The following is a 17008-nucleotide window of genomic DNA, read 5'->3' as shown; positions in this document are numbered from 1 at the left end:
AAACAAAATCATAATTTGAGTTTTGAAAAACTCTTAAAAACATTTCTAAGTGTGGATTTAAAGTTTCTGTTAGAGTAACAGTAAATTGTGTATGGACGTTTCAGAAGTTTCGTGTCGTTTAATTCAGTTCCTCAGATTCTCTTCACACTGCTTCCTGTTTCTCGGTGTGTTTTTATATTCTCGTCTTGTGTCTAATTTTTCTGTTTCTGTCTGGAAAACTTCCTGTTTAGTTGGTTTAGCTTCTTTTGTATTAAGTGGATCTGTTATCAGGCAGCAGCATGCATGAGCCGGCCGTACGTGGACAGAATCTGAATCCGTGTTGAACAAGTGGAGCAGAGTTGTGATAATGAAACCTGGAGCTGCGCAGAAGGACGGTAATTACCTCTGGATTAGCCTCACAGTCAGGATTAAGATGAGGAAAACAAACAGAACAAACAGAACAGAAATAAAGCCACAGAATCGGCTAAATGTCATAGTTCACAAAACAAAACAGTAACAATATTCCTCATATTTCTGTGTAAAAGGTGAATCATCTCCAGTGATTCCTCTCTCCTTCTGGGTTCAACTCCGATGCTGAACGTCGTTTTTATTCTTTCTCTGTGAGCATGAATGGATTTCTACCTTTTCCTTCTACTGATTGAATCTTTTTATCTTCCTCAGATTCTTTTAAAACACATCATGCTGCAGAATTTTGTGCCAACAGTCTGACAGCTCGTTTTCTCCCCTGCCTAATAAGGCAGACCTGCACAGGTTAAACCAAAATCTAGCAGAGTTTAGCTTGGGTTTATAGGAGAAACTTTGGCTCAACAGTTTCCTACTTGCAAGAGATGGCTAACAGTGATTTAGTCTAGAAAATCTGCAGCTGGTGGACAATTTTAAAGGGGAAATATTTCAAAATTTCACTTTTACATATTTTTTTAACTTCCATCTGGGCGTCAACTACTTCTAAAAAACCCACCAAGCCTTTATATGGCAATAAGTTCATGTTTCTTAATGTCTGGAAAATTATACATTTTAAAAACTTCCTGATTGTTGAGTCACACTGTGCAGTTACTTAGCAACCTCAGTCGAATCCAGCCCGTTACCTAGCAACCCAACCCAATCTCCAACTGGTTTTACCACTGCATGCGCTGTACAATGGCTGCTGGAAAAGACATGCATCTTATTGTTGACTTACCATCCAGAAACATCTCGTTGCATTCTTGTTGGTTGTGCAGGAGGCTCCGCTTCTGCTTTTTAAGGGCTTACGACTGAATAATTTTTTGTGCAAAAAAAAAAAAAAAATGCAATGAACATGTTTTGTGTAGCCCATAGACATGTCCTCAACTGTTCAAGGACACATCATAGGTAACAGAAGAAAGCTCAGAAAACCATGAAAATAAACCGAGAACAAAAGGCCAAATTCTGAACACAGATATGATAAAAATTACATGATTTTACTGGTTAGGGACGAAGACAGAAAATCCATGCAGAAATGATTTTAAAGAATCCAATCTTACAAATGAATTTATTCCTTACAGACAGACTAAATAAAGCTTTCAGTGTGGCCTAGTCAAAGTTCAGAACATGGATAAGTCTCATTTCCAAGGCCATTAGAGACGTAAAAGATGAATCAAAATCATGACAAAAACTGGATGGCAGATCCACAAAGGATAAACATTATGATCAGGAAGGGAATTTTTTCTCTCCTAATAAAGCAAATTATTGATTATGTTTTGACTATATTAAAAATATCCAATCATTTGAAATGCTTAGGAGTCACATAAAGCAATAACAGATTCAATCTGTTAGCGCTATGATACTTTTCAGAGCAATAATATTGTATCAATAAAATTCAAATCAAGATGGGAAGCAGAGGCTGAAGTTACTGACGGAACAGTGAGAGGAAATAACGATAAGATGATCAGAGAGGAAGGGATCATTTGTTGGATGAAGAGAGGACAGAACGAGGACAAGGGGCAGAACGGCTGAAGTAAAAATGAACAATGAGATCGTTTGGTGTTCAGAGGACTGAGTGAAGCCATCTCATCAGAGCTAATACCATCAGAGCCAATCTGAGCTCTGATTACGGAGCCGTTTGCAAAAGCAATCAAAGAAAAGCAACAGAGCAGACGTCCAGCCGATCTGACCTCTCCGCAGAGACGTCTTAAACTCTGCAGAACACGATCGGAATAAATCATGTCAGCTCTAGTTCTGCACTGAAACCGGATCATAGGATCATTTTTCCAAAACAATCTTTATTAAATATAAGTCCTGTTGATGTGTGGATCTGCTTCTCTCCTGCCTCTGATCTCAGCTTTAAGAGTTAATAGTTTGTTTCTTGATTTTAAAGATTTTCTTCGTCTTTTTTGGCATTTCTGTCAAATGTAATGTTTTATATTACATTACAGTTTTTCAACTTCTTAATAGATTTATTTGTTACTATAAAATAGTTTTTTATTTACAGAAACAAACTTTCTGCTCCACTTTCAGTGTCCAGAGTTTCTGTTTTGACTGCATCAAACAGAAACATTAATTTTCTGTTTGAGGGAAAATTGATGTCGACTCTTTGCAGCAGTGTGGTTGGTTGGTTGGTTACATTTTTTCTTCTTTATTCTCTTCAGTTTTAAAGATGACACCAACTGACACACAGGATGAAGATGTGACTCTGAGCCACAGGAGCAGAACGGGCGAATCGAAGTCCTCTGCTGGATTTCACTTCCATCTCAAACCCCCTCAGTGCAGATTGTGAAGTAAATTCATTTCCCTCTCTTCTGCCTCGGTGGACGTTCCTGCAGGTCGACTTTATTTTCTCCACTGCTGAGGTGTTAAATACAACAGCAGCTCTCTCTGACAGATGTCCACCTGTCTGTGGACTGCTGCACAACAACAAAGCAGGTTCCCTTCCAGCGACAGCTCACACATTATCGGCTGACAGAGCCTGCAGCCGGTTATTGATTGGTTATTTCAAGGGACGGCGCCTTCTGTATTAGCTGCAGCTTGATGGAGAAGCAGATAATGAGGAGACTGATGAGCCGAAACTACGGAGCCGTGACGGAGCGGATGGAGGCCGTTCACTTCCAGTCACTGGACACAGCAGCCTGCTGCTGCTGCTAATGCATATTATTGAATATACAGTATGTGTCATATCTAAGAAATCTCACATTCACTGTGACGCTATTTCAGGAAACACATTTTGTAAAGGTGAAGATTAGCCGTTCCCTGCAGGTCAGGAGGTCAGCCTCTGCCTCAGATGGAGACGTTTTGGTTTCCTGGTCATGATGTCATCCTTCAGATTTAATTTAATGCTATTTGAACCTTAAATCTTTAATGTTTAAGTCTAGAGTTTAAACCTCAGTTAATTGTGTTGTGTTTATTAATGCTTTCTCCCCACCTGCAGCCTGTTTACTGGTAAATCCAGTAATCACCCTCCCAGTACAGGCAGCTGGTTTTCATTCATTTGTCAGATCCTTCCTGTAATTTCTTCTCCCTTATTGTTGTTATTTGTGTTGATTTTATGATTTTTTTGTCATCTTTAGTGTAGAAAATGCTGAACGTTTCAGACGCAGGTCAGTGTTTCCAAACACTTCATAGAAATAAATACAGTGACACCTACTGGCCATCTTACAGCATCACATTAAAATGAATCAAAGGTTGAGGGCCCATGAAACATAACTATGTATAAACTGTTAATGTTTTTTTTATTAAAACTCATATATGTGTGCTATAACCTGATTTTGCAATCATAAAATACATAAATACAGTTTTTACTCTAACTTTTGATGAATTTCACAAGATTGATTGTAATACAAAAACTGTCAGAAACAATAATTTAGGTTAAATGTTTGTGCAACTGAGAGTCTGATAATAATTATACAGAATGCTGGTAAAAGATGGAAAGGGCTTGGTGGAAAAACTGGAACTGGAGTAAAGTTTCACTTTTACATTATGAATGCAATATAAAAATAAAACAAAACTAAGTAGAAAATAGAAAATACATCTAACTATTATGTGGTGATAAAATATTAATGTTTAGAGATGAAGACCTCATGTCTAATTATTAAAAGTACAGAGTTGCTAGTTGAAATTCTGAGATGTGAAAGTCCTGCAACCAAACCACAGATGAAGTGAAACACGAATCTGTTTCGGTTCTGTGGTAAAACGTCACCACTTCCAGTTTCTATTCGTTTTTAAATGAGACATTTACACTTGAATTACAGTTAAATATAGTTAGAGGTAGACCCATGCACAGTGAACATACTGGATTTATCAAGTGAAGACATTCAGGTTTATTTTCATATTTGTTATTGTTCCTATTTTTATTTTTCATTTTTCTCTCTGAAATTTAATTTTGCATGTTTGAACTAAATATTTCATCTTAATCGTCGTTATCGGTACCGTTATTCAGACTATGAACCTGCTGAGAAGAAACCAAGAGGGTGTTGGTTGAACATTAAGTCCCTTCAAGTCAACAGAAAATGGAACTCCAAAGGGAGAGCGAAGAGAAACTTCATGACAGAAACGGCGCCATCCAGTGGGGATGGCGCCAAGATGGAGAGATGGCATGGGGTAGAAAAGGCCGACATAACGCCATGCCAGCCCATTTTCCGCCCTTTGTGAACATCTGGACTCCAGCTCATCATGATGGCTCCATACAGTGCCCTAGACCAGGGGTGGGCAAACTTTTTGACTTGCGGGCCAGAATGGGTTCTAAAATTTGACAGAGGGGCCGGGCCAGGAGCATTTGGACAAGCAATGTAATTGATTAAACCTGGGGATTGAAATGTATTAAAAAAAATTTAAAGAAATCAACATTTAGTGGGAAAAAAAATCAATGGAATCACTTTCAACATTCAGAACATATTATTACCCAACGAAAGGAAGGGGTCTTTAAAATGAGAGCGATGTGCGGCATGTTAATTAAGCTACTGTATACCGCTGCTGTGCGTAAATGCGCAAGTTGCTATTTTTTTCATAACAGTAGAAAAACTCACATTTCAGTGGGAACAGTGTTGTTGTTCTCCTTTTTTTGCCAGTGCATCAAAGTCTGGAGTTAGTTTTGTTGTGGCAATTCTCAGAATAGATCTGAGGTGTTGGTCAGTTAACCGGGATCTGTATCGGGCTTTGTTGATGTTCATGACGCTGAAAGTCTGCTCACACACGTAGGTCGAGCCAAACAATGCCAGCATCTTCTGTGCCGTCCTCCGGAGGTTTGGAAATGTGGCTTCGTTAAGTGAAGCGTAAAAGTCATTCAGTTTAAGAGATCGGAACTTCTCTTTTGAGACGGAGTCAGACTGAAGATCGATCAGCTCCAATTGCAGCTCATGCGGTGCTGTTTCGGGGTCTTGTGACAGGGGACAGGACACCAGCTGAAGTGACTTTTCAATTTTTTCAAAATCAGTGAACCGACGGCAGAATTCTCTGTGCATGTCGTCCAGTGATTTGCAGTATTTCTTCACGTTTCGGGTGGCCTTTTGCATGGCCAGTGTGGGAAAATGAGCGAAAGATTTGTTTGACATTTGCCTGGAGAATAAAATCAGCTTGGATTTGAAGGCTCTCACATTTGTGTACATATCGTGCACAAACTGATCTTTCCCCTGCAGCTTAACGTTCAGCTCATTCATGTGTGACAATATGTCCACAGCAAACGCAAAGTCACAAAGCCAGTCCTCATCGCTCAGCTCAGGGAATTCGTCGGATTTCCCCATTAGCTCCAAAAACGAACGAATCTCCTCTTTGAGCTCCCACACTCGTTGGCAGACTTTCCCCAAACTTAACCAGCGGACACGAGAGTGGTAAAGTAAGTCGTGGTGATCCGCATCGGTTTCCTCTAGGAACGCAATGAACTGACGGTGATTAAGTCCCCTTGCTCGTATGAAGTTAACAAGTTTTACAACTGGATCCACAACATGATTAAGCTGCAATACAGACTTACACAGAGATTCTTGATGAATGATGCAGTGAAGAAAAATAACATCCTGGTCAGGGTTTTCTTCTTTCACTTTATCTTGGATTCTCTTCAGCAACCCAACGTTTTTTCCAGTTAAATTTGGCGATCCATCCGTGGTGACACCGGCAAGTTTACTCCAAGGCAGCTTCATTCTCTCGATGACAGCAGACACCTGTTCATATAAGTCCTCTCCTCGCGTTTTCCCCTTCAGCGATTCCATGCTCAAAAGCTCCTCCGTTATCTCAAAACTGTCATTTATCCCTCGGATAAAAATTAGGAGCTGAGCAGTGTCTTTCATGTCGTTGCTTTCATCCAGTGCTAGTGAATATAAATTAAAGGACTCCGCTTTTTTGTTTAACTCGCTGACTAGATCTTCGTCAATCAGTTCCACACGCCGAGTCACTGTCCTGCGTGACAAGCTGATTTTTTCAAACTTGCCTTTGCTTTCCGGACACAAGAGATCTGCTGTGTCTACTATGCATTCTTTCAAAAACTCGCCTTCGGATAAAGGCTTGCTAGCCTTTGCTAACTTGAATGCCAGCAAAAAACTTGCCTTGGTACTTGACTCCTGGATCGCAGTTTGTCGGTGAAAAAAATTCTGCTGAGTCTGTAAATTAGCTGCCAACCTCTGAGCAGTAGCCGCCCGTTCCTGTGCTGACTGCTTGCTAGCATAGTTAGCATGCTTTGTGGCAAAGTGACGGCTGATATTGTACTCTTTGAAAACTGCAACCGTTTCTTGGCATATCAAACATACAGCCGTTGATCGGACATCAGTAAAAAAATATTTTGTTGTCCACTCCTTTTTAAACACTCGGCACTCAGTGTCCACTTTTCTTTTCTTTGGTCCGCTCATTTTTACCGAAGGGGGGAAATGTCAGCTGGAAAGTGTGTCTAGACTAGTGCGCCGTCTATCGGGGAAACGAGGGTATTGCAGGGGAAAGGGAAATGAATCAGGATTTTACACATCCATGGGTTTTTACGATAATTTGGACAAGTTCGGCGGGCCGGATTAAAAAGCCTAACGGGCCGTATACGGCCCGGGGGCCGTAGTTTGCCCATGTCTGCCCTAGACCTTTTTCAGCCTTTTTTTTACACCTGGCTGACAGTAGTGAAAAACACCAATGAAAATGGCTGAGCCCTCTGCTCTACCAAATCCCATTCTTGGACGGACATAACCCTGAAAGACATGAATTCTTTCCTTTCAGTCGTGATCTACATGGGCTTTGTCAAATGTTGAGCTCTGCCACTGGCGACGTGGCACCTTGTACAATCTACCTTTCCCACAAAAGGTGATGTAGGGAAACAAGTAGTACAGTTTCCTCCAGGCTCTTATGTTGAGTAGTCTGGAAGATGACGCTAAAAACGAAAAGAAGAAAGGAACGCCAGAGTTTGACTGTCTGGCAAACATAAAGCCGCTGTATGATGAGATCAGAGAAGCCTGCCGTCAGAACTACCAGCCGCGCCAGGAGATGGCCATTGATGTGAGAATGGTTGCCACAAAGGCTCTAGTGCCTTTGTGGTAACCATTCATAAACTTCATGAACTTCTTCATAAAGAAGTTCATGAAGAACAAATCTGTTCACTGGGGCTTCAAGCTTTTTGTTCTGGCCACTCCAGCAATGGCTACACATATGACTTTTGGTGTACCAGGGTGAAAGAGACAAGCGTCTGAGTGACAAGGTCATGAGACTGGTAAATCCCTCCATGTTGGGCAGTGGATACCAACTGTATTTGGACAATATTTACACCAGTCCAAGGTTCTTCTGTGATCTGTTTAAGCAAAAGATTTTGGCCTGTGGGACCGTCAGAGAGCACGGAGCAGAGTTCTCTAAAGTCAAGCTGAATGCCTTGGACCAGGAGTCTCCCTGTGGAAGCCTCCGTTGGCTTGGCTCAGACTCTGTCCTCTTTTTGCAACGGCGAGACACCAAAGACATCTTCCTCTGCTCCACCATCCACCCAGCCCATGCAAATGAAAGCACCAACAAGAAGACGAAGAACCAAGGAGGCTGCAGCCCTGCCAAAGCAATTCCTCCATCTGTTAAAGACCACACTCTGTAAATACCGTACAATTCGTCTGACTGGGTTTGGGTTTGAATGATTATAAATTTTCTGTCAGTTTCTCCGTCTCCACCAGATCTTTATTTAGCAAAGGAAGAGTGTTCTCTGTAGAGATACAGAGGTTTAAATGCTTGTCCAGAGTTGAGTTTCTGCTGGTTTGATGAGAAGATTTTGTGCACCACATAGGAGAATCCAGCCGCTGTAATTCCTCTCTAGCTGTGCAGCATCAGAGCGACACCAGCAGCAGCTTCACCTGGCAGGTTGTTGATTAAAACAGCACGAAGACAGAAGCTCACTATACACCTGTGATGAAAAGTATAACACCTTTCAACTATTGAATAAATGAGACAAAAGCAGGACTGTAAAGCAGGCCTTGTTTCTCTTTGCAGACAGATGAGAAATTTTCTAAACCAGTTTTCACTTGAAAACAGAACAGATGTTTTGCTGGACAAACTTTTTTATTATCTGTAACTTAGGATGAATAAAACATCCTCTGCAAGCAAAGAGGACAAAGCTTGTTGCTAGAAAACCTAAAGCCAGTCTTCACACAGTGGAACCCAGAGGCATTTACAAAAGAATAGAATAAAAATATCCTTTATTGTCCCAAAATGGAGAAATTCAGGTGTCAGTATTTGTGCATTAAAAAGACAACAGCTTTATGTAAATAACATGAATGTGTGTGAGCAGGTATAATAATTCAGATGTGTGTTTTTTCCTTTGAAATCCTGAAGCATGGCTAATGAAGTAAGAACTTATAAATTTTTGTTTTCTGTAAAATGATCCACTGCTGAACTGATCAGGGAAACCGTCTGATCTTAGTTCTTTCCAGATTCTTTTGTCATCTTTTACAAACCTGCTAAATAAAATGTTTTAACTATGACTCGGGCGTTCTCTAGTTACAATGCATGTTTCATCTCTAAGGTCACTGCAACATAATTCAGAGTTACACAGCATATATTCTGGAACACATGTCCATGTACGATGAAAGAAAAACAAGTTACACAGCTTCACACCATTGTTTCGTGTCAAGGACACAGGAACTTCTTGACGAGCGATTATCTGCTGAAACCGGATGCAACCGCTCCCTTACTCACAACATTCATGTCGACTACTGATTAGTATTTATATAGGTTATTATTTTAGTTCTATCATTAAATATGTGGTCAAATGCACACACAAGTATTAAAAAATTACGAATGCAAAATAAAAGTACCCACACACAATTATAATTTCCACAAACATTAAATTTCTACACACAGATTTTTTAATTTGAATCTGCAAATATTAAATAAGTATGCATTGTTATACACAAACAAAACTGAATTTACGCACAAATCAGCTTACGATGCACGAGGATTTTTGACACTTACAGTATTTCACGTTTCAACAGCCTCAGATTTGTGCATAAATGGTGCGTTAAAATGCTGGTGAAAAGCTGGGTGATGTGATTATTTGTTCGGAGTCTAGTGATTTTATACTCTGAACGTTTGTCTCTTTACTTGTGCTGTTCTTACTTGGTTTAACTCTCTGTCTGCAGAGTCTCAGAGCTGCTGCTGTTCGTGGACTGACTGCAGCTCATTAGTTTGAGTCAGTTCCTGTTTGTGCAGGAAATTACAACAAGCTGTATAAAAAATAATAAAAATAAAAAGAAACATTGTTTTATGTTCTTTACAATCAGATCTCACAACCATTTCTCACTTTAGTTCTCAGTCTTATAAGATGAATCAGTTAAAAATAGTTAAAATGTTTGTTTCAACTACTTTCTTCAATTTGTGTTTTTTTAGTCAGTTTCTAAAGAACCCAAATGTTACGACAGCAGAGTTACAGGATGCATGGGGGGTGTTGGTGTGAAGCTGTTTTTATACCTTATTTCAGTCACAAACAGGAAACATCATCAATATTTTCAGATCAGCAGCAGAGAAAAGTTTCTCAGTTCAGCGGCTGATAGACGGACAGGAGATGTTGGTTCTGGTTCTGGTTCTGGTTCTGGTCGTTGTGCTTCAGTTTGAAGGTAAAGGTCTGTTTTCTTTCACATGAAGATGAGACAAACTAAAAGAAACTTTCATTTTTTTTATCGAGACATTAACTTATAGAATCTGTAAAATAAATATTTATGGCATTTATGAATGAAATGTATTTTTATTGTAGTCAAGACTGAACAATGTAAAAGTAATTCAACACCAGAGAAACAAGATGACTAAAACATTTCTAATTTCACCTTCATGATTATTTGGTGAAGAATGAAATGTGTAAAACTTTAATGTCTTTGTTTCTGCTGCAGGAACCAGAGGAGGAAAAATTCATCTCTATCACAGAGAAGGAGAAAATGTTGTTCTACCTTCAGAGAGACCTTCATCAGATTACCCATGCTCCAATATTTTTTGGCTTTACAACAGAAATAAAAGAACAATTCAATTAGAGCTTGAACATGGAAAAGTTGTTCAGAGTTCACCTCGAGCTTCCAGGTCAAATATGGACAGTAACTGCTCTCTGACCATCAACAACATCACTGCTGATGATGCTGGACTTTACGACTATATACCTGATCCAGGAACCTCCTCAGATCATTTTGTCTATCTGAGTGTTTTAACCAGTGAGTATGTAGACCTGAATGATTTAACTCTCAGACTCTTTCCTTCTGATCGACTTGGTGAAATGTTGGTCAGATGTTTCTGACATAATCAGTTCTGATTTCCTTTTTCTCTGAAACCTTGAACTTCTTTGGACTTTAAAATGAGGGAACCTCTCAGTGACCTGATGCAGTCAGAAGTTCACATGTTGTTCTGTCAGAGAAACAATCATTTATTTAGATTCAAATAAACATTACCCATCAGTCCACACAGTCTGAAATGAAGCTTGCAATGAGGTTTTAAATTTGATTTTCCCAGCTAACCTCTGTTGTGCTTCTACCACTTCCTGTTTGAGCTGGGGGCGGGGCCAAGCTGTGATGTCATCAGGAAGTCGGCTCATCAGAGTGAACGTTGTGCTCGGCTGCTGAGGATGTTTAGATTTAATCAGTTTATCTTTTATTGTTCAATGTTTGATCAAAGCATTGAATAATCAACTTTCTATATAACTTGTTTTCTTCCATCAAGCTGATGAAAACCTGATCAGATCTGTAATAATAATGTAGATCAATAATCAAGTAAAATGGAGAAAACATTACAAAAAAAATAATTATTGTTATGATTTATTTTATATTCTACATTCTGCAGCCTGAGAGCCTAAAACTTTATTAAGGTTCTCACCTCTGAGAAAGTTACTTTAACATATTTTAGACTGAGAAAACTGTATTTGTATTTTTTCCTTCAGTTTCAGTCGCTGATCCAACAAAGGAGGATTTCACATTACAATGTTCTCTGTGGAGATACGATAACCTGGGTCCTTGTCCAGAGAAAAGTTTCCTCTGGTTGGACGAGACAGGAACTGAACTGACCAGTAGTAGAGATGATTACAGCTCAAGACAAAAATGTTTTTCTTCTCTAACTGTGAAGCATCAGAGCGACACCAACACAAGATTCACCTGCCAGTTTATTGAAGGAAACAAAGTGAAGGTTGAAGCTCAATACACAGAAGGTACAATATTCTTTCTTTACAGAGTAAATGAGATAAACAGCAGAAATTACTAGATATTTATGTGATGATTTATATTTTATATGTTATCATTTGTCTTTGTAGACAGCTTACAGTATATTTTCAAAACAAGTTTTTTATCTGAAATAAAACTTGATTTTTTCCTCTCTGAGATAAACAAGGTTCAGATCTTTTTTTATTTTTCTGCTGCAGCTTAAGATCAGTGAAACATCCTGCATGAAAGCAAAGAGGACAAAACCTGTGGTTACAAATATTTATTAATTTACAGATACTGAGTGAGATTTATGATAATAATATGAATTCTGATTTATATCACTGTGTTGAGTGATGACAGAATCATTAAGCTTGAATTATAAAATAAAAATGTATTATTATTATTTTGTAAAGTGAAACAGATTCACTGAACTGATCAGTGAACCGTCTGAATGTTTATGTGGAACAAAGTGACCAGTGCAGCGTTCTGTAGGGAAACTTTAAAAAGTGACACCAAAACAGAGCAGCAACTTTTAGAGACAAATAGAAATGATAAAAAGAAGGAAGTGAAACAAACAGGAAGAGACAGATTAGTGTGTTAAAGAGAGAAATGCTCACAGAGACTTCAGACTGAGAGTCACATGTTGGTCAGTTTCCAGGTTAGATAATAAACTGAGTTTTAGCACAGTGAGCACTAAATCATCCAGTTCTTCAGGAGAAACTAAAGTTTTAATGCAAATAAAAGAACTTCAAACTAACAAACTTCTGTGAGATTCTGAACTTGATACTTTCTCATATGTCACATGTTTCTGTTGAATATATTTCATTTTTTTGCTTATAGCTAAAAGTTCCACAATGTTTAAAAGCCCAGTTGATAATGATATAACAATTTGCACTTGATCTTATTTGATTACTTTAGAGAAGTTAATGATCAAAGGGCTTTGAATTGCCTGAAACTGTGTTTTCTCTAATACTTAGTATTTAATCTAAAACAAAATGATTAATTGTTTCTGTAAATGTGTGACCAATCAACCATCAGGAGGAAATAACATTAAAATATTCAAATCTGTTGAAAAACCTTAAAAACGGTTTTGTTTATGCTGTTTTAAGAGAAAAAAGTTTGATTCAAATGTTGACCAGTAATATATTCTGTTATTAAAATATTGTTTTTAAAATGCTTTTAATCTTTTTACATATTCTATATTTCCAGTGAATTCAGGCAGAACAAGAGACTGATACTTATTATTAATAACTAAATGTATAGTAAAATATTTCTCTGAATGTTTTTTCCAGTCCATCTCTACCACAGAGCAGGAGATGAAGCTGTTCTACCCTGTAACAGACCTTCATCATCCGACTCATGTTCCTCTGTTAACTGGACTTATAAGAAAAATGACAACATGAACAAGGAACAGGAAGTTCCTCGTTCTACCAGTTTGGACAGAATTTGTTCTCTGATCATCAACAACATCACAGCTGAGGATGCTGGACGTTACCGCTGCAGATATAATACAAATGTTTATCTAAACATGATGATCAGTAAGTAATGTAAATAATGACTCTACCTGCTGATTTCAGTCTTTTTAAGATCTGACTGTTTAGATCATGATGTGTTTTTAGTTCAGTCAGGACTGGAACTGGATCCGTCTGATTTTAGAGACTAAATTAATCTGTTCAGTTCTCTCATTATGATGTTATTTATGTTGTAGTTGTTTAAATATTATATTTATACTTTCAGTGGCCAACCGTCATAGTTATTGCCAGATGTTTATCTGCAACGTTTTAACAAAACAGCTTTTGTTAATGACCATTAAAATAAAAATTGTCCTCAAGTTCACTTAAAAAAAAATCTTTCTTCGTCTTTTATGATGAAACATTCTTGTGTTTTCTTTCAGTCTCTCCACTAGATGCTGATCCAACAGATGATGATTTCACATTACAGTGTTCTCTGTTGAGATACAGATCATCAGGTTCTTGTCCAGTTAAAAGTCTCCTCTGGGTGGACGAGACAGGAAGTGAACTGACTGGTGAAGGTTATGGATATAAATCTGGAGGACAGACTGGTTGTGTTTCTCATCTGACTGTGAATCTTCAGAGCAGCAGAAGATTCACCTGCCAGTTTGTTGAAGGAAACAACGTGAAGATAGAAGCTCACTATGGATCTGAAGGTATGATGTCTTATTCTTATGAATAAGTTAACATTTTGCACTGAATAATATCAGCTTCTTCTGAAATATCTTCTTGGTTTATTGTGAATCTCATTATTAAGCCATGCGTTTCTGATTTAATGTCATTATTTTTCTCCTTGGTTCTAAATTTGGATCCAAAGTCACAGACTGCTGGAGCCTGTTAAGAATTAGATTAATTTATTCATTATTTTGTTAATGTATTAATGTTAAAGTTAGGGATCTAAAGTTATGTGAATGGTAGATCTGTTGTTGTTTATCTGTTTTGCTTAGACCCTCCTCCTTGTCAGTCAGCCTCCTGCTGTGATTAACAAGCAGAAGCAGCTGCTGTGGTTGATCTGATTGTTTGGTTAAGGAGTGAAATAGTTTTTCTACCACTAAATAAAGTTTTTTACATTTTTTGTCAGTCAACTTGGAGAGTGTTTCTGTTATTTTTGTAAGTGAAGGGAGCTCACATTTTGAAACCAGAAAACTATCCGCGAGTGCTTTTTTTGTTTTGTATGAGTAAAAAACCTCCTCCTGGAAACAACTCTGGCACTTTTTTGATTTTTCGGAACTTGTTATCTTGCAAAAGTAGCCGTAACAGACACTCAGATTGATGTTCAGTCCACCATCATGTTAAAACGATTTTGTTCCTAAATCAGATGAAAATGATCCCATCAGGTTGTTGCTCCGTCTCCTCCTCAGGCCCCCCCGCCTCGTCTCCTCTGAGCTTCATCATGTTGACTCTGAAGATCACAGGACTGATCCTGATGGTTGGAATCACTGTTGGTATCATCAGAACCAGAGGTGAGGAAACTCAGCTACAATGGAGACGATTTACACAGTTCTTACTTTAATCACTTTATTCTGTTTTTCACTGCAGGGAGAAAAAAGCCTCAGAAAGACATTAATGTAAGAGAAACAATCATGAAAAATACATTCATAGACCTTTTATATGTAGATTATAAATGACAAACATTTTCCCTCAGACTTCCAGTTTCCAGTTTCCAACATTATGCAAACAGTTTTACTTTTAACTTTATAGAAGTAATAAATAGATCAGCTGTTTTAGAGAATTTTCTCAGTGGTATCCTTTATAATGTTTTGATATTTCTCTTTAAATGTTCATTTTGTTTCTGAAATTGTTTTATCCAGTTAATATCTGCTTTTTTCTCTCAGGTTCGTTTTGCTGTTGATGACGACACAGTGAATTATGGAAATGATGGAGAACGTTCTGCTGCCGCCGCGCTCCACTGAGCTTCATCACATCAGTTACAGTTTATAGAAAACAATGTTTCATTTTAATTATATCCCAGCTCAAAATAATCTTTTGCAACATGTTAAACTCTCTGTAGTATTTTTAACTGTTCAATTCAGTTTCTTCAATATACATGAAAACCATCATAAATATGATAAAAAGATGTTTGTAAAAACTAAAAATAGTTTGAGATGAGAAACCTAAAAATATGGAAATATGTTACTTATTTCTGCTTAGTGTAAATAAAAGCTTTGATGCATATTCTGATTTACTTTGAAAATCTCATGTTGTAAAAAGGAAGTGGTGTGGAGCATCAGAGACTTACTGATCACTCATTGGTCAATGTGCAGAAAGTGGGAGGAGAGAAGAGAGGAAACAGGAAGTAAAATATGGAGATCAATTCAAGTTTATAATTTGGTAAATTTTCTTTAACAAAATTTATTGATCACATTAATAATCCATTATAGCTCAATTAATTTTTTTCTCAGTTTAGATACAATTTTATCAACAAGTGAGTCATAAAACATAAACTTGAATTTAAAAAGAAAATTCAATAAAAGTGAAAAATTTTCCATATGAATGAATAAATATGAGAAAGAGAAGCTTTAGAATAATGAAACATTTAATTAATGACATTATTAAAATACATTTGGTTTTGTTTTCATTAATTTCATATTAAAATTAAGGACATAATCAGAAATTCATCTTTTTCACTGAAGATAAAAGCTTTAATCTTTTTACCTGTCAAAGATGGAAACTTATTTCCTTGGACTGGAGCCAGCTCCACATATCATCTAAAAGTCTGAATGAACTTAAAGTTGAAACAAAATAAAAGTTCAACATTTTCCATCTCATTTTCACTAAATATGCAACAGTTAAAATCTCCTTTAAACTGATTTATTCATTAGTTAATTAGAACTCCTTGTTAAATGCTCACACTTTCCTTCCGTCTCCTAATTGTTTGTTTTGTTGTTTTTATTTTTGGCACCTTTGACGGTTCACTGGTGGTTGACGGTTATACCGACAGATATAAAGAATATCTGTCTTTATATCAGGCATCCTGATATAAAACACGGTACCGACTGTCACTGCGAGTCGCAACGCAGCTCAAAGCCCTGGTACCACCTGGTACCACCTGGTACCACCTGGTACCACCTACTGACTGTTCTCTGCTTCTCCTTCACGTTTCTACCAGGCGGGTTAAAGCCTCTGCTGACGGGATCTGGGCTGGAGGTTCTGGGCTGTAAATAGAAGTTATTGCAGAACCTCAAGTGTTAAAGAAAGATTCGGCCCATTTAGAGTCACAAAATAAACATCAGAGAAAACATTGTAGCAATAATTAGAACCGCAGCAAAAAGCCAAACATGCCACAATGAAATGAATCAAAATGTCTCCAAAGCATCAGGGGACTGACAGGGGCCACCGGGGGATTCCAGGTAGATTCCAGGTCGATTCCAGGTTGATTCCAGAGATGCGCGTCGCAGCAGCTGTTCCTCCAGGGCCGGCACAAGGTAATATGGGGCCTTAGACAGAACCCTCCTGTTCCCGTCCTACTAAGAACCTCAGCATCACTAACATGTTTAAATATCGATCAGGTGAATCTGTGAGAGGGAGACCAGGTTTATTGGCCCATTTTAAAATCAATCACTGATTATTGGTTATTTGCTGTGATGTATTTGTGAACAAACCAATTCAAACACAAAGATTACGCCATATTGTAGCCATGGTAACACAACAATCAAACTATCAAGATGATTCTTTAAACTTTTACAAAGTAAACGTCCTAATTAAATCCTAAATGTACTATTTATTTTTCTCTGCTGAATGCATTAAATAAAATGTAATAACATTGTTATTCTCTATAAATGATGCTACAGGTTTAGATCTATGGTCTGTGTTACAATTAAACCATTTCTGGGGGGCCCTGAATGGCCCCTACCAGCAGCTACTGAGTTTTCTTTGCCTTGATATCTCAGTCTTATAATTCTAGATCTAGAGGTTTAACATCAAACTATTATATAGAGTTAA

At 37.8% G+C, this 17008-nt stretch overlaps 1 protein-coding gene across 1 annotated transcript; it reads left to right on the top strand.

Annotated features, from left to right (window-relative positions):
- The first annotated feature begins 9893 nt into the window (after nt 1-9893).
- On the top strand, nt 9894-15251 carry LOC114158827 (uncharacterized). The gene is made up of 8 exons (XM_028040718.1): nt 9894-9998; nt 10269-10580; nt 11300-11563; nt 12848-13093; nt 13450-13722; nt 14428-14529; nt 14606-14634; nt 14902-15251. Exons 1-8 carry the CDS (start codon nt 9947-9949, stop codon nt 14977-14979), a joined length of 1356 nt encoding a protein of 451 aa, XP_027896519.1. The 5' UTR covers nt 9894-9946; the 3' UTR covers nt 14980-15251.
- Nucleotides 15252-17008: the final 1757 nt, after the last annotated feature.

Source organism: Xiphophorus couchianus, chromosome 15 (assembly GCF_001444195.1).
Source record: "Xiphophorus couchianus chromosome 15, X_couchianus-1.0, whole genome shotgun sequence".
Lineage (NCBI taxonomy): Eukaryota > Metazoa > Chordata > Actinopteri > Cyprinodontiformes > Poeciliidae > Xiphophorus > Xiphophorus couchianus.
Note: the sequence above shows the minus strand (reverse complement) of the source record. Positions and strands in the feature narration are given on the sequence as shown.